Here is a 25,910-nt window from a genome sequence, read left to right as displayed (position 1 = left end):
TGTCATGTTCACAGTAGTTTTTTGTATTCTGATTTTTTTTCTAAGGATATTTATAAAGATATTGTTTGTGATAGAATTTATGTTGGAAGAAAATTAAAATCATCTTCCTAATTTGCCTTCCTTAATTCGCTTACGTGACAAACAAAGTTTAAAATGGTATCCAAAGCTTCAGTGCCGTGTAAACTGACATAGGCATCTGCTCTGGCCCAGGCTTCTTCTCATCAGCTTGTGATGGGGGAGGAGATGTGTTAGAACAGAGCACTGTGTGGCTCTGCCCTCGTCAGGGGTCTGTGCTCTGCTCACACTCCTGTTCCTCTCGGTCAGTCACATCATTGCCTCGGTGCTAATCCTGGTGCCACTCGTTCTCGTCTTGACTGCTTTTACACCGAAAACAGCTGAAGACAAGGATGGCCTGTCTGCCCCTAATGGTGTGAACCACATCGCTGGCCACTGTCAAGATGAAAGCCCTTGATTGATTTGAATGACGGTACTCGGGGAGAGGTGAGGGACGAAAAGAAAAAGGATAAAGATCAAGCTTTCCCCCAATGTCAAGAATGTTTACACCTCGGTTTTGTACAACATGGGGTGTGGGTAGCCTCATGTGGTTTTGAGTTTGCAAGACTGGTCATGTGATGCTGTCCTTGTTCAAAGATGCCAGGGTGGCATCGGCCACTGGCACATCCCTCGAGGAATCGTCGTATTTTCTCTCCTTTCTGCTTCATTTAGAACCTTGGAAGGGCTATTTATATAGTTGCTGAGGTCCTCACTTGTATAAATCCTTGTCAGAGTTTGTTGGACTGACTTAAAAATATGTGATGAGAAGAAGAAAAAGCTTTAAAAAACCCAATATCAGTATTTCTTGGGTATGTTTCTAGACTTTGTTTCTTCTAGGGCATATAATTATTCATAGCATTCTCTTACCGTCCTTTTTATTTCTGTAAGATTAGTAATGATCTGCCCTAACTGGTTTAGCTTAGTGAATAGAGCGTCGGCCTGCAGACTGAAAGGACCCAGGTTCAATTCCGGTCAAGGGCATGTAACTTAGTTGTGAGCACATTCCCAGTGGGGGGCGTGCAGGAGGCAGCTGATCGATGGTTCTCTCTCACTGATGTTTCTAACTCTCTATCCCTCTCCCTTCTTCTCTGTAAAAAATCAATAAAATATATTTTAAAAAGAAAAGATCAGTAATGATCCTACTTATAATTTTTATTTTAGTTCTTTAAGCGGTAAAAGCAAATTACTGATATATAAGATTTTCCTTTTTAAATGTAGGCATTTACTGCTCTAAATTTCCCTCAGAGCAGTGCTTTCACTACATAAATAAGTTTTGATACATTGTGTTTTTGTTTTCATTCCTCTTTATTTTCTAATTTCCCTTGAGATTTCTTTGATTCATTCATTGGTTGATTAAGAGTGGCAATTTTTCACTGGTGTTTTAGAGTTTGTTGTTTAATTTCCACATTTTTGTGAAATTTCCATTTTCTTTCGTATTCTTGATTTCCAGCTTCATTTTATTGTGGTCAGAGAAGATTCTTTATGTGATTTAATCATTTTAAATTTACTGAGACTTGTTTTGTGGCCTAGCTTATGGTCTGTGTTGGAGAGCGTTCCATATGCGCTTGAGAAAAATATAGATTCTGCTGTTGCTGGGTGGAGTGTTTGTGTGTGTCTGCTAGATCTAGTTCATTGTGTTACGTTCTCCGTTTCCTTATTGATTTTATGTCTAGATATTCTACCCATTATTCAAAGGGATCAATTGAAGAATTCAGGTATTATTATTGAACTATATTTCTTTTTAGTTCTGTCAATGTTTGCTTCATATATTTGGCCACTTTAATTTGTATATCTTCTTTTTCAGGGTCCAGGGTCAGTTGTCATGTTGCTGGTAGAGACAGTATTCAGTGTTACCTAAACTAGTAGGGTTACTCAGGGTAGAAATATAACAGTGTCCTGGTAGGTCATTAAATGGTACTTTATGAGAGTACACACACACACACACACACACACACCAGTTGGTTGTCTCCTGTATGCATCCCGACTGGGATCTGGGGTCAAACCTGCAATCCAGGTATGTGCCCTTGATCGGAATCGAACCTGTGACCCTTCAGGGCAAAGGCTCTGGTGTGTATGTTTTCTTGATGAATGGACTCTTTTGTCACTATATGTAGTAGCTTATCTCTTTTAACCATTTTTGACTGAAAGTCTATCTTGCCTGATATTAATATAACCACCCCTGTTTTCTTTCCGTTGTTTTTCACATGGAATATCTTTCTTCATCTTTCACTTTCAACCTTTTATGTGCTTTCATCTAAAGTGAATCTCTTATAGACAGCGTATAGTTGGATTATGTTTTTTTATCCATTCTGCCAGTCTCTACCTTTTGATTGGCTAGTTTAATCCATTTACATTTAAAGTAATTACTGATAAGGAAGAAGTGCTATTTCACTATTTTCTGTCTCATTTCCTCTGTTACTGCCTTTTTTGTTTGTTTAATTGATCTATTGTTTGTGTACTTCTCATTCCCTGTATGTGTGTGTGTGTGTGTGTGTGTGTGTGTGTGTGTTTTATAACTTTAATTTTCTTTTTCATCCTCACCTGAGGATATGTTTGATTTTAGAATGAGAGGAAGGGAGAGAGAGTGAGAGAGAGAAAAGGAACACTGATGAGAAAGAGAAACATTGGCCAGCTGCCTCCTGCACATGCGCTGACTGAAACCTGACTAGGAAAAGGCCCACAACCTTTCAGTTTATGGGACAATGTTCCAAACCATTGAGCAACACCAGCCAGAGGGTGTGTGTGTGTGTGTGTGTGTTTTATAAATATATTTTATTGATTTTTTTTTTTTTACAGAGAGTAAGGGAGAGAGTGAGTTAGAAACATTGATGAGAGAGAAACATCGATCAGCTGCCTCCTGCACACCCCCTACTGAGTATGTGCCTGCAACCAGGGTACATGCCCTTGACAGGAATCGAACTTGGGACTGAGCCAAACCAGTTAGGGCTGTGGATATATTTTAAAAAATCCTCGCTCAAGAAGTGAGGATATTTTTCCCATTGATTTTTTTTTTTTTTTGAGTGGAAGGGAGGGGGGCATATGAAAGAGAGAGAAACATCCATGTGAGAGAGACATCCATTGGTTGCCTCTTGCATGAGCCCCAGCTAAGGTTGCAACCCTACCCTTGACTGAATAGAACCCAGTGACCCTCCAGGGGGCTGGCTGACACTCTTAACCACTGAGCCAGGGCTGCATATATTTAGAATCATAACTTTTCAAACGTGGGTTCTCCCCTATTCCTGCCTCCATCACCCTGTTGGTTCAGAGGTACATAGTACACTTTTGCTACAATGGGCAGTTTCTATACAAAATGTAACATGTACAGTTTAGTGTGGAATAGAATTTTCCAGGTAAAGCTGGCTATTCTGAGTTGTCTGCAGAGCTCTATTGTGTACAGCCTTCAGATGGAATTCTTCTGTTGTATGTCAGTAGCATGTGTTCCAAGGATTTGGTTACCCTTTACAAAATGAATAGTTTCTGCCTCATCTGGAACCTCCCTGAATAACTTAGTGTGAAGCTCATACCTTCTTAGCTTTCTGTGTCTACTGCCTGTCCTGAGTGATTTTCCCCTCTCACCTTCCTCCACACTCGCTCTTTAATACAGTCAGTGCCCCGTCTGAATTTGTGCGCATGGAAAGGCAGCCACATTATCCTTTAAAGAGAAACGATCATCATTTAGTTATATTTGGATCTATTGCAAGATTATTTTGGCCTGGCGGGGATGGTTCAGTGGTTGAGCCTTGTCCCACACACTAGTGCAGTGATGGCGAACCTATGACATGTGTGTCAGAGCTGACACGCAAACTCATTTTTTTGGTTGATTTTTCTTTGTTAAATGGCATTTAAATATATAAAATAAATATCAAAAATATAAGTCTTTGTTTTACTATGGCTGCAAAGATCAAAAAATTTCTATATGTGACACGGCACCAGAGTTAAGTTAGGGTTTTTCAAAATGCTGACACGCCCAGCTCAAAAGGTTCGCCATCACTGCCCTAGGTCACGGTTCGATTCTCGGTCAGGGCACATGCCTGGGTTGTGAGCCATATGCGTAAGTGCAGGCTTGATCCCCATTAAGGGGAGTGCAGGAGACAGCCTATCAATGACTCTCTCTCATCATTGATGTTTCATCTCTGTCTCCCTCTCTTTCCCTCTCTGAAATCAATAAAAACATTTTCAAAACTTATACTTATTTTAAGACTTTGATTGTCAGAGCATTGGCCCTGTCTTTATATTTCAGTTCATCCCTGAAAGGATATATTTTTTTATCTGTACAGTGTGGGAAATTTTACTCCATGAATTTTTTTTTTCAGCACAGCATTTTTCATATCTTTATTTGATAAGAGCATAAAATAGAATTTGATAGCACATGGTGGAGACTCATTTACTCTAATGCAAATCATTATTTATCTAAAAAGAAATATTTCAGGAAACTCCATACTGTTCTCCATAGTGGCTGCACCAGTCTGCATTCCCGCCTGCAGTGCACGAGGGTTCCTTTTTCTCCGCATCCTCGCCAGCACTTGTCGTTTATTTGTTGAGGGCAGCCATTCTGACAGGTGTGAGATGGTACCTCATTGTCGTTTTGATTTGCACCTCTCGGATGATGAGTGACTTTGAGCATGTTTTCATATGTCTCTTGATCTTCTGTATGTCCTTACTCCATGAATTTCACAAAACTTAGCTACTTTTATTAAAAGCATAATTACCCCCCCACCCTCATTTCAAATCCATCTGCTTTTGATAACCTTTCGCCTGGTGAGATATAATTCTCTAATCAATCACAGTCCATAGACTGAGACTTCAGTGAGGAAGTAGAAAGTGACGTCCGGTACAAAGCTTTTGGTCTGTCTGCCAGGTGTTTTCCCGAGGCAGAAAGATGACAGCTCGCATGTCCGCAGCTGTAAGGGGGCTTCAGTGCTTCCAGTTGAAAGGAGCTGTCGTCTTCCCTTAGCTGGGATTCACTGGCGACGTTTCCATTTGGTCTAGGTCAGTGGCTCCCAACCATCTTTTGGCCACGCCACACCTAAACATCTCTAAAACCCCCCCCCCCCCCCCGTGACATAAAATTCTTATTATTCAAAAAGTGAGCGCCTATTCACTTGGAGGGAGCCTAAAAGGCCATTGACTTGGTCTAAACAATCTTCCAAAGAACATGGATTCCATGAAAGAGAAAAATAAAAGAACAAAAGGACAGTTGAAGTCCTGAGGAAGACATCACTAGGAAATGGTTAAAAGAATAATAATATATGAATTGATATGAAAAATAGCAAAGTTTCAAAACAGAACTGAAATGCATAAATATATTTATATACTGTATATGAGACCCCTAGAACCATAAGAAATACAACAAATTCACTGTTAATAATTCAATCTCGGATTGCCCCCCTTAAAAATTACATTGCCCCCCGGTGGGGCATGTGCCCACGTTGGGAACCACTGGTCTAGGACCTTGTATTTTTATTGTTAAACCATAGCTTGTGGTGCATGAAATCTTCAGTTAGGCCACTGGGTAGGCAGGAAGGAGCAGGATGAGATGGGGGTACTGTCACTGAAATAAGGCCAGGTACTCAGTAGGAGAGGAGAACGCACTCACTTGTTTGTATGTGGGAGAGAATAGTAAGGGTGCATTCCTGAAGCCAGAGGTGGCTTTATAGAGCCGGGGGAGAAGAGGAACCTCAGCATGGGAATGAGATTGGGTTTAGAAAGTCTGTGTCCCTTTTTAATTTACTGTTTGTTGTCTTTGTAAACTATCTCCAGTGTCGCTGAACACAGAAATTGTAAAGATGAAGTATTTACGAAACCACTGGTTATTATGTTTATATCTCTATGGTTGGCCTATAATGTATTCCATATTTTATCTTGTATTATTTAACTTAGAAAGCACTTGAGAATTCTTTTTGTTATTATATGTGAAGTAAAATAAGTAGCACTAATACAGCTTTGTTCGTTATACTGTGCAATACTCTGTGATCTAGTGCAATACCAACAATAAAATTTAATTTAAAAAGAATCTTGGACATGGGAAATCTTTCAGTGCCAGTTAATTGGATCAGCCATAACCATGGGGTAAAACAAAGCTGGGAGTGGTGCTGTACCCATGATTTACAAGCCAGACTGGCTGTTGGATTGAATGTTTAGAAACATTCCAAGTTTTCCAATTACACAGTCTCCTTGGTCCCTTTCCTGTAGCTTGATGTCTGAATCACTAGGCGAATGGAGGCAAGGTGTCTCACATATTGATGGGAAATTGCCCTCCACCACAAGTATGCATACTCACCCATGCATTAGAGGGGAGGGGTAGGTCATCAGATCAGATGAAGAAAATAACAAAGTATTTAGATTGAAAAGCACGGTTTTATACTCTAAAATATCAGACTAAATGAAACAACGTAAATTTTATCATTTTATGGATCATTTAAGACATAATTATTCTTCTGTTATGGCTCTCATTTATAAAGTGTACTAGAGGCCTGGTACACGAATTTGTGCAAGGGTGAGGTCCCTCGGGATGGCCTGCGGGGATCGGGCCCCAGGCTCCCAGCCCCAGCTCACAGCCCTGCAGCCCCGCCTGGTGCCCTGCCTGGCAGCCCGCTGTGGCCTGGTGCCACCCCCTCACTTGCTCCACCATCCTGCCTGCTGGGCAATTGGTCAGGCGGCTCCCTGCCCCTGATGGTTGCTGTCTGCAGGGCTATTGGTGGAGCGATTGGGTCCCCACTCGCAACCACCTTGGACTCACGCCGGCCACTCACCTGCTCTACCATCCAACCATGGTCCCGCTCTTGGGGCCCATTGGGGCCGGCAGCACCTCCACTACTGCCCACTGCCAGTACTGTGTTGCCAATGCCTGCCATGTTCCACGCCGCCTCCTGGTGGTCAGCACACATCATATCGAGCGGTCGAACTCCCAGTTGAACGATTTACATATTAGGCTTTTATTATATAGGATTATATAGGATACTTAATTTCTTTTAACGTAGGTCTGCCCAAGTTCATAGCTGAAGGCAAGCATGTCAAACTCAAAGGCAAAATGGGTCAAATAAGGCTTAAGTTTATGTGGGCTGCAAAAAACACACACGAAAGCTTCAATTTCCATAGAAATGTAGGTTTATTTCGATAGAGACATGCTCAATACAAAAGGATGAAATAAGTAATTGTTAACAAAATAATAGAACATATTAGTAAAAAATTAATATTTTTTTCTTGAACATTTACTTACCAGACACTGGATAACCGCACAAATTAATAAGTGTAGTCAAAGAAACCTATTTTTCTTATTGTCCGAAAGCAGAATATTTCCTGTTGCGCACACCAAACAAGTCAGTCCAAGACTAATGACGTGGCCATCCGCTGCTAAAATATTCGCTGCAAGTATTAGTGGAGAGAAATGGTGCGCCTGTGCATAATGCACGAAAGTGAAACGAATGCAACACGATTGTAGTAATCAGTCATTAGGGAGCGTTGTAGTTCGTTGTTAATAATTATGTAGAACAGGATATTGTAAAAATTAAGTCACTAAATTTTTATTAAAATGTTTCTTACGTACCGTTACATTGGCTGGGCCGCAAAAATATTTGTGGTGGGTGCATGTGGCCAGTGGGCCACGAGTTAGACATGCTTGGCTTAAGGGAATCCTTAAAACGGTTTAGATCTGAATGTTCGCCATCTTATCTCATGCTGTTAGTCTGGTGGAAATTGTATTCACTTGAGAAGGTCAGAGCGATCCAACAATGGAAACAAGAGTGATAACTTCCACCTTTGGTCTATTTTTCAGTGAAGCAGTTGTTTTGTTTTTATCCTTCACAAGCCTAAGATTTAATTAATCATATTAAAGTCTGCTCAGACAGACAGTAATTTAACTAAAAAGATTTAGATTACAGTTAAATGCTACACTCTGTTGCTTTCTACTTCTTGTTAGGGTCTTTGGCTGAATTCCCCCACCCTTTCCCAATGAAGCTTACTAGGAAAACTCTTCAAAATTTAAATGCTTAATCATTTCTCAAATTTTAAGGGTGATTGAAGTTCTTTTTTTGTTATGTTTGTTTAACAAATTAAAATAATACTTCTGAAAAATTAGCGACCCTGTTGTATATTGGTGTTCCTGCGGTGAGCTGGTTTGTAACAAGACCTAATGTAGAAGGTGTTACCCAGGATCATCATAAAACTTTTTTTTATTTCCAGACAAGTGAAAATTACATCCTGTCTAGCGATACCAGGTCACAGCTCAAATTTCTCGAAAAGCTGGATCAACTGGAGAAGCAGAGAAAGGACTTGGAAGAAAGAGAAATATTGCTGAAGGCAGCCAAGGTGCGGCCCGGCCTGGCCCCTGAGAGACGCCTGGCAAGGAGGGCAGAGCTGCTCTCCTGTCGGTGACTGTCCTGGTTTTACTGGGCTTCCGCTTTCTCTCCAGGATTTCTTTGATAAAGCTTCTCACACCCAGGATGGGAGGGCACCGTGGCTTTCATTTAATTGAGTTTATTGAGATACCTCCTTCTCAATTTCTGTGTGCCTCGCGTCGCCCCAACAAACGTTTCCTACAACTTTCATGGTGTTTTCAGCTGTGTGAGTGATCTGTGCCAAGCATGTTGTTGAGAGAGGAAAATTGGGAAGGTAGACAGGCAGCAAGGTTTGGGTAGAATTAAGAGTAATTGGGATTTTATGGAACAAAATGTAGGATTCCAGAAATGGATTAGAGAGGGAGTAAAGAGGGAGCAGGGAGGCTGTTATTTACTCCTCTTCCCTGTGTACCATCCGCCTGGGCTGCAGGTGCCGGGGCGGGAAGCTCATCCCCCTGCAGTTCGAGTGTTGCCCCACCTTTCTTTCCAGGTCTGGGCCTTTGTGTAGCCTTAGAGGTGGACACTAGTTTTGTTTTGTTTTAAACACCTTAGTGTTAGTTTCTAGTGTTCTTGGCAGCCACCCCTGTTAGAGTATTTGTTCCTAATTACATTGGAATCGCTTTTCACAAACAATTTTTTTTTTAAATATATTTTATTGATTTTTTTACAGAGAGAAAGGGAGAGAGATAGAGAGTTAGAAACATCGATGAGAGAGAGACATCGATCAGCTGCCTCCTGCACATCTCCCACTGGGGATGTGCCCGCAACCAAGGTACATGCCCTTGACCGGAATCGAACCTGGGACCTTTCAGTCCGCAGGCCGTCGCTCTATCCGCTGAGCCAAACCGGTTTCGGCTTCAGAAACAATTTTTAAAAAATTATATCATGCTTGCCAAAAAGTTGCCAGAACTATGTGAAGAACGCTCATCTCCTTGACTAAGAGTCTTTTTATTTTTATTATTTACAGTATTATAAGTCTTCTTTTTGTCCCATCGACCCCTCCCCGACCACTCCCACCCCCAGGACAAGCCCCCACTGCCCCAGTGTCCATGTCCATGGGTTATGCTAATATGCATGCGTATAAGTCTTTTGGTTGCTCTCTTACCTCCTCCTCCCAGCCCCCCAACCTGGTCTTCCCCCTGAGGTTTGATGGTCTGTTCGGTATTTCTCTGTCTCTGGATCTTTTTTTTTTCTGTGTGAGAATTTGGAGGCTGGCCAGTGATAAATTATGTTCCATGAGACAACAGTAGGCCAGTACTGTGTTCCTCACTTACTCTTCTACTACATGATGTTCCACATTGCGCTTTTAAAAATATATATATTTTTTATTGATTTCAGAGAGGAAGGGAGAGAGATAGAAACATAAGTGATGAGAGAGAATCAGAGAATCATTGATTGGCTGCCTCCTGCACGCCCTACTGGGGATCAAGCCCGCAATCCAGGCGTGTGCCCTGCTTGGGATCAAATCGTGACCTCCGGGTTCATAGGTCAATATTCAACCACCTGGTGACCCTGGCCAGGCTTCTACTTAATTTTTTTTTAATTACACTTTCTAAGAGAGAGAATTGGTTCGAAGCTAGTCAGAATCTTGATTTTAGTAGTCCTTGCCCCCCCCCGCAAAAGGGTTTTACCTGAAGATTCGCCATTGTTGATTGTTTTCATTCCTTTAAGCCAGTGGTTCTCAACCTTCCTAATGCCGCGACCCTTTAATACAATTCCTCATGTGGTGACCCCCAATTTCACTGTAACAAATTGAACATAATTAAAGTATAGTGATTAATCACAAAAACAATATGTAATTATATGTGTTTTCCAATGGTCTTAGGGGTCGTTCGACCCCAAAGGGGTCGCGACCCACAGGTTGAGAACCGCTGCGTTAAGCCAACGGTTACCCTTCTTTTCTTTCCTGCATCCATGCCATGGTGCGGTAGTTCTTGGTGTCCTGGCAGGAGCAGCGTCATGCCTCCTCTGGACCTGCCTGACATTGTTATCGTCATGCTGGGCCGGAGCTCCGGGCTGGAGCTGCAGCAGCCACCGGCCATGTGGGGCGGGGAGGGCGGGAGAGAGAGTGCACAGAGCTAGACTGAGGCGTTTCCCCTGGAGCTCAGGTTTTCAATCACAAGAGAAAATTGTCATTTATTAAATATTTAACGGCAGCTATGGTGTTTAGATGCTTGTAATTTCTATTAAATTTTCTTTTCCTTTGATAGAGCCGCGCCAGTAAAGAGGACCCAGAGCAGCTGAGGCTGAAGCAGAGAGCCAAGGAGGTAGGACTCCCGAGTTCCCGCGTTGGCCTTGGTGTTGGGGCGGCTGGCAGCTCTCCCCTGGCGTGGAGTCAGGGCTGCCTTGGCCGCGCGTGCCGTGTGCAGAGGCCCTGGGAGGACGGGAGCCGCCGAGGGCAAGGGCAGCGCGTCGAATGAGGTCAGTGAGGATGTGCTCGCTCTCCTTTTAACGTTCGCTGCCAGGCACGGCCTGCCTAGAAGGGCTCTTTGTGAGCTCCAGCAGCACACTCGGAGGGAAATACTATGGGATTAAGGGGGAAAGTAACTTCTGAGATTTAGCATCTGGGACTGTACAATAGGCTACATTTTTCCAGGGTAATTGTTCGTTTTGTAAATCTGATACTGCTTATAATTCTTTGGCTGGGAGGTGGTACTGGGATTTAGTTTTAAATGGAAAACGCCTCTGGCTTTTAATTTTCTGGGCCCAGCAGTTTTCTGTTCTGGAATGGAGCCCTTGTTTCACACAGTTCATGTTTAGCTGCAGGGGTTTAGTTTATGGCTTAGACTGGTTAAGCTTTTACTCCCAGAGGCCTCTGCATAGCAACTGTAGAAATCAACAAATAAGTTCATTTATGTCTGCAGCCTCCTCTCAGTAGCTGACTTTTTACATTTCCCAATATCCATTTCCTGACTTTTCTAGCCCCAGAGAAAAAAGCTCCACTAATTGGAGCTTATTTTAATTGAGCCTTAATATTGGATCTCACTGGAGTTGCCCCCAGAGCTGCAGAGAACAGAAGGAAATGAAAGTACCTGAGGTTGAAGCTGGGGTGTGTGTGTGTGTGTGTGTGTGTGTGAAATTTTTCACTTGACCTACAGATTCTGTTCCCTGCTGAATAAATCATCCAGCCCGTTCACATTTCTGATTAAGGATCTGACAGCAGACAATAAGACAGACAATCGAGGTGTGAGACGTGTGATATGAAGCTGAAGAAATTGGTTTCTATAGTTACTTGACTGATTTCATGCAGTTTTAAGGATCTTTGTGCTAAATAAGAGTGATTTCCTGAGCCACCTTTTCCTTAACTGCGCCTCTTGAACTATGAAATTGTTGTTGCTTAACATCACTGCACGCGGCTCCGAGGGGCCAGCAGCAGCAGGCTATTCGTGAAGGTTTTAAAGGCCCTGATTGTGGGAATTCATGTAGGAGCTGAGGCAAAACAAATGGAAATCTAGTAAAATCTTACAGTCAGTGTGGGTTTTTACACTCAAGTAGAGAAGGAAAACACATGAGCTCTGAGTGGCAGGGTTTCTGGATTGGGGTGAGAATGGGAAGGGAGAACAGTAAAGAGAATCAAAACCAGAAACATTTCATTTCAACAGCAAAACATTTCTCATGCTCATGTCTTACCAGTGGGAAACTTATGTAAAAATAGTATCTGAAAAAAGTATGATGAGAACTGTACCTGTAACCCTTTATCAGCAAGCCTGGCCGGGTGATGGATTATCTGGGGATGGGCAGCCATTACTGCTCTGAGCCGTGGGTAGCCCACTTTGTTTTAATTAAGAATTGGTAAGATGCTTATGCACTTTCTTTTCATTGTAACCCTGTTTTGGAAAATAATGTATCATAAAGCTCACCCTTTTATCCTTAAAGATCTTACCTGCCTGTTCTTCCTTCATAAACATCTGAATCTGAGATTAATTTTTCCTTCGGTTTCTGTGGGATGGTTTTGTTTGTTTCTTTGTTTGTGTTTTATATTGTGTATAATTGTTTCCTGAGAGATGAATTGGTAGACAGCATTTATTTTTAATTTGTAAGAGTAAATGTGAACAAACAGGACGTCTCTTAATGAGAGCAGGTGGTACCAAGCCTGTGTTTCCCCTCTCCTTTGCCACCTTCATTCAGTTCCTTTTCCTAGCAAGATTAAATGGATTCAATATATTTTCTTTCCCAAATACTTTGAAAGTTTTCTATCTTGGATCCATTTGATTGAAAAAAAAAATCAAATACACTGGCCCCATTCCAAAAACAGAGCCACTCTGTGTTAGTTGCAAATGTTTGATAAAGTAAAATACTGTCATTTCATTTCCTCTGACCCCCAGAGCTCTTACTGACTTCAGTGTTCTGAGGGGCCTAATTTAGAGTCCAGCACAGAGGGATGCCACACTTGTTTAGTTGCAGAAATCACTGACCCTCCCTGAATAAAACGGGGTTGAGTTGTTCTCTTATTGGCCATTTCTCAGGTTATCGTTTGGGATGTGCTCATGGTTATCGCAGTGGTATGGAACATAAAGCTTTAGTTTCTGATATTTTTTTTGACGGGGGCACACATTTTCTTTGTTCATTTGTGAAAATTAGCACAGATTTCTTAGAGTTCCTTGATTTAGACTGCATTTTCTGAACACAGGACTCTAGAGCTATGTAGAGAAGTTGCAGCTTGGTTGTTGCCAGGAAGTATGTCAGCAATGACGTCTGTCACATAAATATTAAGTCACAGCTTGAATCCCCTCATGCATAATGCCATGGTCCATGTGTGCTTTCGCCTGGTGAGAATGAGAGTTTTGATCTGGCTCTTCTCCCCTGTGGGTCCCTTCCCTTTCATGCAGCTGTAGCGGCTGTCATTTCTTCTTTGCATTCTGGACATCAGGGCAGACTTACATTTGGCACATTCTTATCAAATGTTTTTCATCCTTCTAGTGACTTCTCCCTGTGTGGGCATGCTCATCTGGCACTTTAAGAAAACCGCTGCCTCTGGGTTTGCCTCCAGCTGTCCCAGTACACTGACTGCTCCCTGCCTGCTGTCCTCAGGGACTCGGCGGATTACCTGTCTGCTTGGAAACCTTAATTGTTGTGGGGCTAACATGCCTGGATATCCCTGTTTCAACTTTAGGGCTTCTTCCCTTTCTCCATTTCTGCCTGAAAAAATATAAGCATTCTCTCAGTTGTAACATTATATTTTAAATACTGACACTTTTAAATTTTGACTTAAAAGCCTTTTTCCTAGATACCTTTCCTAAAATGCAAGCACTGACATTCTTCCATTTCCCTCCTTGTTTGAGAAAGGTTTCTAATAGATTCCTAATTGCCAAATTCCAGTTTCAAACAGCAGGCACGTCTGTTACGTGCAGCTGCAGACGTGTCCGAGTGTGTGCGGTGCCCTTGATGGCCATCCAGCCCTCATGTTTCCCCTTCTCACCCCACCGTCCAGAGTTGTCAGGGCAGCCGTCTGACCTTGGAGCGCAAACGCCCTGACTCCTCTTGCGCATTTGTTATCTACACTACAACCCTCTTTCCTCTGGTATGTCTTCTTTCTGCATCGGGAATGTGACTTCAGGGCAATGGTGCAGAGTAAGACAGAATTCACTTCCTTTTTAACAGGTCCTGGCATTCCCACATTCATTTGTTATTGACTAGAAGGAAGAACAATGAAGGCAGGACATATACCTGCTGACATGTTCGTGTCACAGTGCAACCTGTAGAAACGGGGCAAAAGAATAAGTATTGAATGATTAAAACGCGTAAGAGATTAGAAAACCTGTACCTTGAAGAATTTTGGATTTTTGTTTATAGAAAGGTCTAGAGCAGGGGTGGGCAAACTTTTTGACTTGAGGGCCACAATGGTTCTTAAACTGGACGGGAGGGCTGGAACAAAAGCATGGATGGAGTGTTTGTGTGAACTAATATAAATTCAAAGTAAACATCATTACATAAAAGGGTACGGTCTTTTTTTTTTTTTTTTAGTGTTATTCATTTCAAATGGGCCGGATCCGGCCCACGGGCTGTAGTTTGCCCACGGCTGGTCTAGAGGCTCGGTGCATGAAATTCGTGCATGGGAGGTGGGTGGGATCCCTCCGCCCAGCCTGCACCCTCTCCAATCTGGGATCCCAGGGATTGGGCCTCAACCGGCAGTCGGACATCCCTCTCACAATCTGGGACTGCTGTCTCCCAAACGCTTGCCTGCCTGCCTGATTGCCCCTAACCGCTTCTGCCTGCCAGCCCAATTACCCGCTAACCACTCCCCTGCCAGCCTGATCGACACCTATCTGCTCCCCTGTCGGCCTGATTGCTCCCAACTGCCCTCTCCTGCAGGCCTGGTCCCCCCCAACTGCCCTCCTCTGCTGGCCTGGTCGCTCCTAACTGCCCTCCCCTGCCGGCCATCTTGTGGCAGCAGCAGAGGTGTGATGGGGCGTCACCTTCCCCTGAACGCCAGGTCACCTCCCACCCCTGAGGGCTCCCGGACTACGAGAGTGGACAGGCCAGGCTGACGGGACACCCCCCCTCCCCCCCCCAGTGAATGAATTTCATGCACCGGGCCTCTAGAGTGTGTGTGTGTGTGTGTGTGTGTGTATGTGTGTGTGTGTGCGCGCGCGCGCGCGCAAACACATTTTAAAAGAAGGATTGCTCTCCTGTCATTTGTGGAACAAATAGAAAATGGTTCTTAGTTTTCTTTAGTTAAATGTTTTCTGCTTTACTTACGACTCCGTTCCCTGTGGTTTATTCTCCGATAATCTGAAGTGTCCTCTTGTGTCTCCCGGAGCCTGCCTGTCTCACCAGACACATGCACTATTTCCTGTTTTCCATCTGCTCTTTTTAAATGTGTGACGAAGACAGAAGTAGGTGCCACAACCAGCTCCTCTCCCTCTGAGCACCGTGTGTAAACGTTGTCTTTCTCCCTCCCGTCTTCTAGCTGCAGCAGTTGGAGCTCGCACAGATCCAGCAGCGAGATGCGAACCTCACCGCCCTGGCTGCCATTGGGCCGCGGAGGAAGAGACCCCTGGAGGCGGGGCCTGGGAGTGAGGTAGGGATGGACTGCCTGCTACTTTATTGTTCACGTCAGCAGAGCCGCCGAAGGGAAGCAATTCACTCAGATAGTTTACCCTGCCTTGCACGCATTTGCTGCCAAATGCTTCTGAAAATTTCCCTTTGCCTATTTTATAAAACCTAAATTTCTGTCCGGGTGTAGGCTATGTATCTCCTTGAACTTTACTCCTACTTAATACTTACTTTGTATTTCTCCCTATATTCCATCTCTAGTCAAACTGAGGCTCACTCTCTCAGCTTTTTATTTCTGTGCATTCTTTGTAGCAGTCTTACATAATCCTCACTCTCCTGTGTATCAGAATCCAGCTTGTCTATGAAGATCGGATCTGCCGGCTTATTTTCCCACGAACCTCAGCTGTTTTTTCCCACAGAGCGCAGAGAGACACCTTCATGAGGGGCACCTCCGCGTCCTTAGGGGTTTTGGTGGCTGTTCTCTTTAATGACAGAAATTGTTGCCATCACACCAGTATCCTAAAGTCGGTGGGAGTGGTAGAATCTTGGTGGCAGAGACAGGTGGCTCTGAATTGCTAAAGCCTAACTAGGTGAAGCTACTGCAGTGGTCAGCAGCTATCGGAGTTAGAGCCCCTTAGCCCGTCCATGGACTTAAGCCAGTTCCTGGACCCAGCGACCTTGAGTGATGGGAGAGCCAGGCCCTCCTGAGGAAAGACCGGGCTGTCCCACCCACCTGTCTGCCGTGCATCTCCTGCCTTTCCCAAGACGCACGCCGGCTGCTGGAGTGACTGGGCATCGCAGGGCAATTGCTAGAGTAGGGATTGCCGAGCACTGGCCCTGAGGAGTTCTCGCGGACCCAGCACCACCGTGTGCCATCTGTCCATGGAGTTTGGGCTGAGGCCCATCTCCCAGTAGGCGGAGGTGCTTGCTTCCGTGTTTCTGGATGCATGATTGGAATAGATGCCTACTAGAGCTCTCTCCGTGGGCTCCTGAGTGGGAGTGAGAGAAAGCCCAGCAGAGCCACTGGAATGTGGCCTAACCACCAAATGAGAATTTGTTCCCCCAGGAGGTTTTAGAGCCGCACTGGGGGTGGGAAAGGTGCTGCAGTGTTGATTCCGACCACAGCCCTTTAGCTCGCCTGTGGGGCAGTAAAGACGACAGGTGTCTCTCAGAGGATGGTGATAGCTCATATAAGCTTGCCTGGGTGTTGGCCTCCATTGCGGTGAGTGCTCAGCTGTGGCTGCTGCTAGAGCAGGTCAGTGCAACCCCTGGCACTTGGAGTGCAGGCATTGGTCTGGCACGTGCTTTTCCCTCTCTTCTTACCAGTAAAGACCGTCAGAATTCGATGCTTTCGACTGGCAGGCTCAGCAATATACCTTCACTAACCATCTCCCAGTCAGGCCGATGTTCTAAGCTAGTCTTCAAGACCTGGATAGCCTCTTCTTCCGGGGCATTATGCGAATGCAAATGCTGATACCAAGCCATTGGGACTAGTGAGCGAGAGACAACAGTGTGGACATTGGTGAGATGCATGCATGCCAGGGGGAGCACCCACAAGCGCAGGGTCTGCCGTCTTGGTGCCCTGCTAGGAGTCCAGTGGTTTGGAGCATGTTGTGCTGACCTTCCCAGGGTACGAGACAGCCTACGTTTTTGTATGCTGCCATCAAGGAGAAAGGACACATTTGGGTGTTAACCCCTACAGTGCCGGGGAGCACAATTGCGCTCCTCCTTTCTTTCACCAAAAGTGCCAGGAGCGCTATCAAAGCTTCAAAATGGCATCCAGTTCTAAGTCTGCTTTTATTAGTGATGATGATATTGCTAAATATGTCAATGTAGTAAAGGTTTCCTTAAGTTTTTGAATATGTAACTTCATTTACTTGCGATTCATAATTTTTTTCCTAAACTGCTGTAAAATCAGCAAAAATACCTTGGCAATTTTAGCATAGTTTCTAGGATATTGGTTGGCACTCAGAGGGTTAGATGCAGCATTTGCCTCATGTGATGTGAAATGGGGACTGTCCCACTTCCAAAGCCTGGCTCCTAACAGGCGTTCCGAAGCCTGGCCTTTCTCATCTCGTGTCTGGAGTCCCTTCTGTCTCCTTCCTGTATTTCCAGCGGGTCCTTCACTGTCAGCTCTTCCCTGGCACATAACCCTTTTGGCTCCTCAAACTGTTTCTATTTAGGCATTTATGTCAGCATTCCTCCCCTGGTTCTGTAATAGAAAATTTTCTATTTAAAACTAGAGGCCCAATGCATGAAATTCGTGCCTGGGTAGGGACCCTAGGCCTGGCTGGCAATCAGGGCCGATCTGTGGGCCACCAGCAGGGCCTTGGCCAGTCTGGCGCTGGCGCCGCTCCCCTCTGCCACCACCCATCGCCTCCCTATGTGGGGTGACTGGCGGGGTGATGGGGGGCCCTCCCGCTGGCACCCACCTTGACTGGCCTGGGGCTGTGGGATGGGGGCAGCTCCTGCGTTGAGCATCTGCCCCCTGGTGGTCAGTGCACATCATAGCAACCGGTCATTCTGCCATTTGGTCGATTTGCATATTAGGCTTTTATTATATTTAAAATGTTTATTTTCACAAAAATAATAGGTTTATTGTAGAAAGTTATCCACATCCTATCATATTTTTACAAAATTCATAGTACAGTAATATTTCCGTTAATCTGCTTTTTTAGATAATGACATAATGTGTCCATCTGATCCATGTCTTCAGATGTTCTACACGTTTCATTGGCATATTGTAATGTATCCGTCCCCATATGTTTTCATTTCCAATATCGTGTGGTGGCAGCTTCATGGCAGTGAGTGGATGAGATAGTTGTTAGAGGGCTGAGTAATGCTTGGGAACAAGCCATCAAAAGACGGTATATTTTTCTCCCAAATGTGTTTGGCTTAAAGCTAAGGATGACAGAAGGGTCTTCATGTAAATGCTCTAAAGCACTGTTTGTTCAGTGGTGTTACTGGGCACTAGACACCTGATTGTACCAGAAACATTGATGGGATACCAGCTAAGTGCCAAACACTAAAACAGTCAGAGGCACAAATCCTTGCCTCCTGGAGAGTGAGGAAGTTCAGGGTATTTGCCCTCACTGGATGCCTGTGGTGGTGGATCAGATACAGCGCACTGCTACCCACACGGGAGCCGCACCGTGTCTCAACGTGGTGAGTGTGTCTGTGGCACTGGGGAAAGGGCTGCCTGTGTTGATCTTAAAGAACTCAGGTGATGTGGTCCAAGGATGGGACGGAGGCCTGGAGGAGGAGTCCGGGAGAGGATGGCTGTGGGGAGAGAGGACCATGTCCTGGGCATGGTCACAGTCTGCGAGGAGAAAGGAATGAGAGAGGAGACGGCGGGGAGCTCTGGTCTGCTCATGGCGCTCGTGTTTGTCACACTTGGATGCTTGGACCTGGTCATGAAGGAGATATTTGCCATTGGAGTATTTTAAGCAGGAAAACAGTATTATCGGATTATTCGTTATTTTAGAAATAGTCTCATTGCGGTGTAATATTCATACTGGTCATAGGGAGGTTCTGACCTTTAAATAAGAAAGAAAAGAAGGAGGGAGGAATAGGACTTGAAACATGGTGACTGTGTGGGACATTCCGTTGGAGATCTCACGAGGAAATTGAAATTGAGGTCTGGAATTTCAGAAGGCGTTCTTTTGGGTAAAGATGGGGGTCATTAACACAGGACAACCAGCATATCTTTATTGCTCTCTAATTACAGCCATTAGGACTCAGAGCCCATGGCTGCATGTCACATCAGTCTAGTTGGACCTGTTACTTTTTTAGAAGACTTAGAAGTGACAGGATTCTACGAGTTAACATGCAGGGTTGTCAGTGTTCTGAAATAACTCAGAATGAACAAAATGAAGGTGATAAATGCGAATCTGTTGCTTAAAAGTCCTGCTTGTTGGCCAGCAGAGGGCAGTCAGCCTCGGCCGGGCCTTTCCCTCCGCGCTGTCCTTCAGTCCTGGAGCTCGGGTCTTTGGGATGTCGGTGTCCGAGTTCTTGTCACACAGCCAAGCAGCCAGGTGCTTTTTAGGGATCCTGCCTCCGAGACTCAGAAGATGTGTCATTTTTCTTTCATTTCACCCCCTGGTCCCATGCCTACTTCTTGCTTTCTTTTCCCTGAAAGGCTGAGACTTGAGTTGTCCCTTGAGCGGGGCTGAGAGTAACATCGGGTGGGCGGCCTGAGGAATGTGCCGTAGCTGTCCCGCTCTCCGGTGAACATTGCCTTTTCGTTCCTGGTTCACTGTTCGGGTTCAGGAACACAGTCTGTTTCCTTGTTCTTACGATTCAGGGGGTGGGATGGGGAGGCGGACATGAGCATCCAGAGACCCTGTTGATGAGCGTGGTTGGCCTGTCCAGCTGAGAGCTGCTCGCTGTGATTGCAGGAGCTGATGGGAACTCCCGGTCCCAGGACAGGCCCTTCACTTGCTGCCACGTGTGTGAAATGCCCGTTAGTCTAGTGTTTAGCTGTAGCCAGCGGTTTTCCACCTGTGGGTCGCGACCATCTGGAAACACATATAGCATATCAGATATTTACATGACGATTCATAACAGTAGCAACATCACAGTGATGAAGTAGCAACGAAAATAATTTTATGGTTGGGGGTCACCACCACATGAGGAGCTGTATTAAAGGGTTGTGGCATGAGGAAGGTTGAGAACCACTGCTGGCATTCAGAGCTCCACTACATTTAAGACTTTCACTGGGACGGACGAGGGTGTGTGTGGGGCGGGCGAGGGGAGAGTGGCAGGACAGATGAGCTCTAAGGTAGCCAGGATTTGAGAGAATAAGGTGGCAGGAACGTCTAGTTAACTAGGGGATGGAAGGAAAGGCCTGGATCGAGGGTAATGTGCATCTCTGTCTGGAAGCCGCCTGCTTCCCAACAGACTGAGGAATGAATTTCTTTATTCTTATTTTTATTTTTTATATATTTTATTGATTTTTTACAGAGAGGAAGGGAGAGGGATAGAGAGTTAGAAACATCGATCAGCTGCTTCCTGCACACTCCCCACTGGGGATGTGCCCACAACCAAGGTACATACCCTTGATCGGAATCGAACCTGGGACCCTTGAGTCTGCAGGCCAACGCTCTATCCACTGAGCCAAACCGGTTAGGGCAGGAATGAATTTCTTGAAGCGAGGGCCGCCTGTTGTTGAGTGTGTGCTCCTGCCAGCCCCTGGTCCCATGGAGCTCTCCAGCAGGTCCCCCCACACGCCACCCGCAGTCACCCACACTGCCTGCACTTTGCAGGTTAGAAACGAAGGCACCGAGACGCTCAGTGCTGTGTGGGGTGCCTGCGGGGGGACAGCTAGTGGTCGCCACTCTCAGGCCTCCTGCCTGTCTTATTCTCCCAACACAAAACTGCTCCACGCCACTAGCCCATGCCCAGTAGCCCAGGCAACTTCTGAGCTGATGAACACGGGCCACACAGAGCTGAGTTGCCCTGGAGAGGGGCCCTGTGGCGGTCCCGGGGGTTCTGCCTCTAGTAGGGCGGCAGCCGTGGAAGGACGGGGGAGCAGCAGAAAGGCTCCTCCAGACTCCTCCACAGAACCTGCTCCAGGAGGCCAAGGGAATGAGTGTTTGGATAAGTGCATTTTTAAAATTACTGTGTCATTCTTAAAATGGTGCTATTTCTTTGAAATTGGTGACTGACAGGTTTTTTTCTTTGTGAAGCCCGAATTTATTTCTATTTAAAAATGATCAAGAGACTTTAAAAGGCCCAGAAGCCCAAGGGTCGGGTTGGATTTAAGATCGTCCCGAGGTGGTGTCTGTCCGCTCCCCTTTGGTGAGGCAGCAGTGTGACCCTGGGTAATGAGACACCTCGCTAATTCCAGCTGGATCGTGGCGGCTTCCTGTGACTGCCAGTATCTCTCATACATGGCATCAGGTTATGGACGATGAGAAACATCAGAGACGATCTCGAGGCATCTGCAGTTCTCGTGAATATCCCGTCTGCTGACTCTTCGCAGCCAGGCCCGTGATGGGCAGTGTGCGTGAGGGCAGAGGCCATGATGCGTGTCCCTGCAAAGACGGGTATTGAATCAGCTCTTTGAGGAAGAAGCCAGCAGACACCTTCACGATGAAACACGTGACCGTTATTTTCTTACTAGAGCAGAGGAGCACCCCAGAAGTTGGGTTATAAAACAGAAATCCGCAGCGTGCTGTCACTGCACGGTGAAGGCTCACGCCGTGACCGGCCTGCTGGCAGCTGCGGGCTTCCCGTTCGCTGTGCTGCAGGAGCGTCTGTGTGCCCTGCTCAGGCATCGTTTCCTCTCCTCTCATTGGACTTCGCCTTCCCTTGACCCTCTTCATCCAGAGGAAGAGCCCGGCTAAGGCATGTCCTCATGTAGAGCGTCGATGGGGGAAACCCGCTCTCAGAAATGAATAGCATGTGGGCACACGGTCTTTTTTTCCTCCTTTCAAAGTCTGCTCTATGAGCTACATCAGTGCTCTTTGGCACTGACAGTGTGGTGAGACCAGAAGTCGGTGCTGAGTAGCTTTGGGAAAGGACTCGTGGGTGGAAGAGAAGGAACTGATGATGAAAGGGCTTTAACTTAACTGTGCATGGCCCCCGCCCCCGCCCCCCTCCTATGGTCAGTGCAGAGATGGCTGATGATTGTGCCCGTCGTTGTGAAAATGACAAGTCTGACTGGGCTCGCCCAGATCACAAGCCCGGGAATAAAATGTATGCGTTTGTGTCCGGGTTCGAGGAGGGCTGACTTTCTAGGCGGTCACTGTTTTAGGGGCGAGGCTGCTGTCACCTTGGGCCAGTGTGAAGCATGAAAGGCGCTTCTGTTGGGCCGCCTGCCCCTTGGGTGGCTTCATTTAGAACCTTGCCCTGGGCGCTGCCGCATCCTGTCGGGTGACCTGCTTTTCATCCCTGTGCCGGCAGCTGCCATGCGGCTCTGCCCCCGGGCCCTTCAGGCTTGTCACGTGACACACATGACCTGTGACCCCTTTGTTCCTCACCCAGATCATTAGGTCTTTGTACATGTTTTCTGAGTAACAGTTTTGCTTTTTCTTTTCTCTTTTTCCCTCTTTACTCCCCTTTTTATTTCCATCTAACCAAGGTTTTTTAAGTGTTTTTTATTTGAGGTATGTAACATGGATCCAGAAAAGTACCCGGTCATAGGCTCTGATTTCCCAGAGCACCAACGCGCCAATGAGAACATCGCCAGCAAACCTCCCCCCATTCTAGTCACCGTCCTCTCCCTCGGGCCTGTCCTCACCTCTGCAGCCAGGCCTGTTTTCATCCACAGAGAAAGGGACGCACGGTGTATATTCCGTGTCTGCTCCTCCACCTGACGTTTCTGTGATGCCCCCGGTGCCCAGCTGGTCCTGCTGTCGGCTCCGTCTGTGTGGCTGCTCCGCCGCCGTCTCTTCTACTCCCAATGGGCTTCGGTTGCTCCTAGTTGGGGCTGTCAGGAAATGTGGCGTTAAACTTCCTTGCGTGTGTCTGTGGGTGAACAAAGGACCTGTTTCTGGGTGTTTACATGGAGGTAGAGTTGTCCAGACATAGCGCGTCCACCTGACCGTTTAATCTCACAATTTGTATAAAACACTGTATAACTGATTTTGGTCAAACTCTTGGTAGAAAACATCTGTAAATGTATAGAGACTCAGCTTTAGCATAATGTAGCCAATTTCAAAAGTGTCTCTACTTACGTGCGGTGTAAACAGATAAGTCCAATATACAACATTGCCACTCACTGCCCATGACACACCTTCTTAACTCTCTTCCTAATGTTTACTTTTTAATCCCAAGCGGTGGGCCCCTTCTGCAAAAATGTCAGGCAAACGTTTCGATGGGGTCACGTGCAGTAGTGCAGATGCCACCACCTCCCGGTGGCAGTGCCGGCAGGGAGGAGGGACGGCTGGTTCTGCCGCCACACCTGGCCGAAGGCACCTGTGTCTGTACAGATTGCTCATGACCAAGAGCCTGCAGGAGCGACGAGCCAACATTTGTTCCACATTTAACCTTAAGGAGCGTAGAAATGTGGTTATGACATCATATCCCCCAAAACTGAATAGTATCTTTTTAAGATTTTATGTGACCATTAGGTAGATGCCCCCGAGTCATTCTGTGAATATGTGTAAATTAAGTTGAAATTATGTTGACTTGCCCTCGCTGGGTTGGCTCACAGGTTAGAGCAGGGGTGGGCAAAACTTTTTGACTCGAGGGCCACAATGGGTTCTTAAACTGGACCGGAGGGCTGGAACAAAAGCATGGATGGAGTGTTTGTGTGAACTAATATAAATTCAAAGTAAACATCATTACATAAAAGGGTATGGTCTTTTTTTTCAATAGTTTTATTCATTTCAAACGGGCCGGATCCGGCCTGCGGGCCGTAGTTTTCCCACGGCTGGGTTAGAGCTTCACCCCGCAGACTGAAGGGTCTCTGGGTCGATTCCGGTTAAGGGCACGGACCTCAGTGTTGGGGCCTGTGTGAGAGGCAACCAGTCGATACGTTTCTTGCACGTTGCAGTTTCTGTCTGTGTGCTTCTTCCACTCTCTAAAAATCAGTGGAAACAATGTCCTCCGGTAGGATGTAAAAATCTAAAAAAATTGACTCTTGTTTTGACCATAGTGATTTTGGAGATCATAAGAAGGCCGTTCCTCCCCTCCTTTAAAAAAAAATGTAGAGGGAATAATGATAATGTGATGGTTATAGAAGGATAGCCACAGAACCAGGTCTGCTTCCTGTGTTAGGGAAGCAGCTTTGTTTGTGTAAGTCTTGGGTGGAGAAAGGAGGTTCCCCACCCGATCAAGATGTTTTTGAAACAAAGTATAGCAAAAAAAGAATGAGAGGATCAAGGATTTCGTTTTCATAAAAGTACCCTTTGTCTAGGAATTCTGTATTTTTTATTCCAATCTTATTTTTTTTTAAATAGTGGTATGTACACTTTGACATTTCGAAAACTGTCTTAATACAAGTGTACTGGGTTTCATCCTTTTTTTTTTAATTTATTGGGGTGACATTGGTTAATGAAATTATATAGGTCTCAAGTGTCCATTTCTAGGATACATCACCTGCATTTTGCACTGTGTGCCCACCACCCAAAGTCAGATTTCTTCTGTCACCTTATATTTGACCCCCTTACCCTTCACTACTCCTCACTCCCCTCTGATAACCACCATGCTGTGGGCGGTGTCTGTAAGTTTTGGGTTGTTTTTCTTATCTGTTCATTTGCTGCTTTCAGCTTTATCTCCCACATGTGAGTGAAATCATACGGTTCTTCACTTTTTCTGTCTGACTTACTTTGCTAAGCACGCTATTCCCAAGGTCCATGTTGTCCCGAATGGCAGTGTTCCATCTTTTCTCAGGCTGCACAGTCCTCCATAGTATATATGCATCACGCCTCCTTTATCCACTCACACTGAGGCACAGTTAGAACTCACATTGGTTCTGGTTAAACCACTGCAACCAGTTCAGGAAGTGTTGCTGTTAATCTACCTTCGTCTGTGTTCTCTACTAAGTCCTAGACGTCAGATATGATAGTCCCTGTCCTCGAGAACTCGTGGTCCCGTGGGCATGGGTGGTGATGGCAGCAGATGCTGTGATATACAGTGGGGCCTTGACTTACGAGTTTCATTCATTCTGAGACTGAGCTCATTAACTCAAATTACTCTATCAACTCAATGCAAAAAATTGGCCGAGAGACAGCTGGTATCTCAAAAAACTCATTAGTCGGGACACTCGTAAGTCAAGGCCCCACTGTACTGTGTAAGGTGCTTGCCACAGTGCGAATTCCCTGCAGGAAGAGAGGGAGTAGACCACTTGAAATGGCCCTTACAAGATGAGTAGATTGGCCTGGAGTGGCCCTTGGCTGATCGCTGCCTTCGGCTGGAGTTAAGGTCCTCTGTGAAGAAGCGATGGGAAATGAGGTCGGGAGGGGGAGCCAGTGATGGGCTTGTACCTGATGTGATGGGCAATATAGCCGTGACCGAGAACACGCCATTATTACTTATTTTTGTTGTTTTTGATCCTTACCTGAGGATGTGTTTTTGTTGATTTTAGAAAGAGAGGAAAAGCGGGGGAGGGGTCGAGAAAGAGAAACATCAATTGGTTGCCTGGCTGGGAATGGAACCTGACACCTTTTGATGTGGGACGGTGCTCCAGTCAACTGAGCCACCCAGCCAGGGCAAGCCTCCCTTTAGATCAAATGAGAAATTGAGTCCCAGCTAATGTTGCTGTGTGACATTAACCTATCTAAGCTTAGTTTCCTCATTTGATGAATGGAACGTTACCCATGTAACATGCTGTAGTTTTATGCAAAAGAAAGTGGGTTATGTGTGGAGAGCACTTAGCAGGTGCTCAAGTAGCTCTCAGGACAAGGGGTGCCATGGAAGCTGACTTATTTTGACCCCAGTGTTTTGGAGACCATAAAGCGGGACTTCCCTCCTCTCCATCACAATGAAACTAACTGAAAAACAAAAATGTGGAGGGATGATTAGAATTTGTGGTTCTAAAAGGGTAGTGACAGAACCAGAAGGTGTTTGGAACAGAGG

General features: G+C 45.7%; 1 protein-coding gene across 1 annotated transcript in view; it reads left to right on the top strand.

The window, feature by feature from the left end:
* TAF4B (TATA-box binding protein associated factor 4b) overlaps positions 1-25,910 on the top strand; it is a 70,719-nt gene that overhangs the window by 43,318 nt on the left and 1,491 nt on the right. The window contains exons 11-13 of the mRNA XM_015564679.1: positions 8,236-8,361; positions 10,601-10,657; positions 15,301-15,411. Of these exons, the coding sequence (XP_015420165.1) occupies positions 8,236-8,361; positions 10,601-10,657; positions 15,301-15,411 (294 nt within the window). The remainder of the gene's footprint in view (positions 1-8,235; positions 8,362-10,600; positions 10,658-15,300; positions 15,412-25,910) is intronic.

Source organism: Myotis davidii, unplaced genomic scaffold (genome assembly GCF_000327345.1).
Source record: "Myotis davidii unplaced genomic scaffold, ASM32734v1 scaffold181, whole genome shotgun sequence".
Lineage (NCBI taxonomy): Eukaryota > Metazoa > Chordata > Mammalia > Chiroptera > Vespertilionidae > Myotis > Myotis davidii.
The sequence above is the reverse complement of the archived record's forward strand: the minus strand, read 5'-3'. Positions and strand labels throughout refer to the sequence as shown.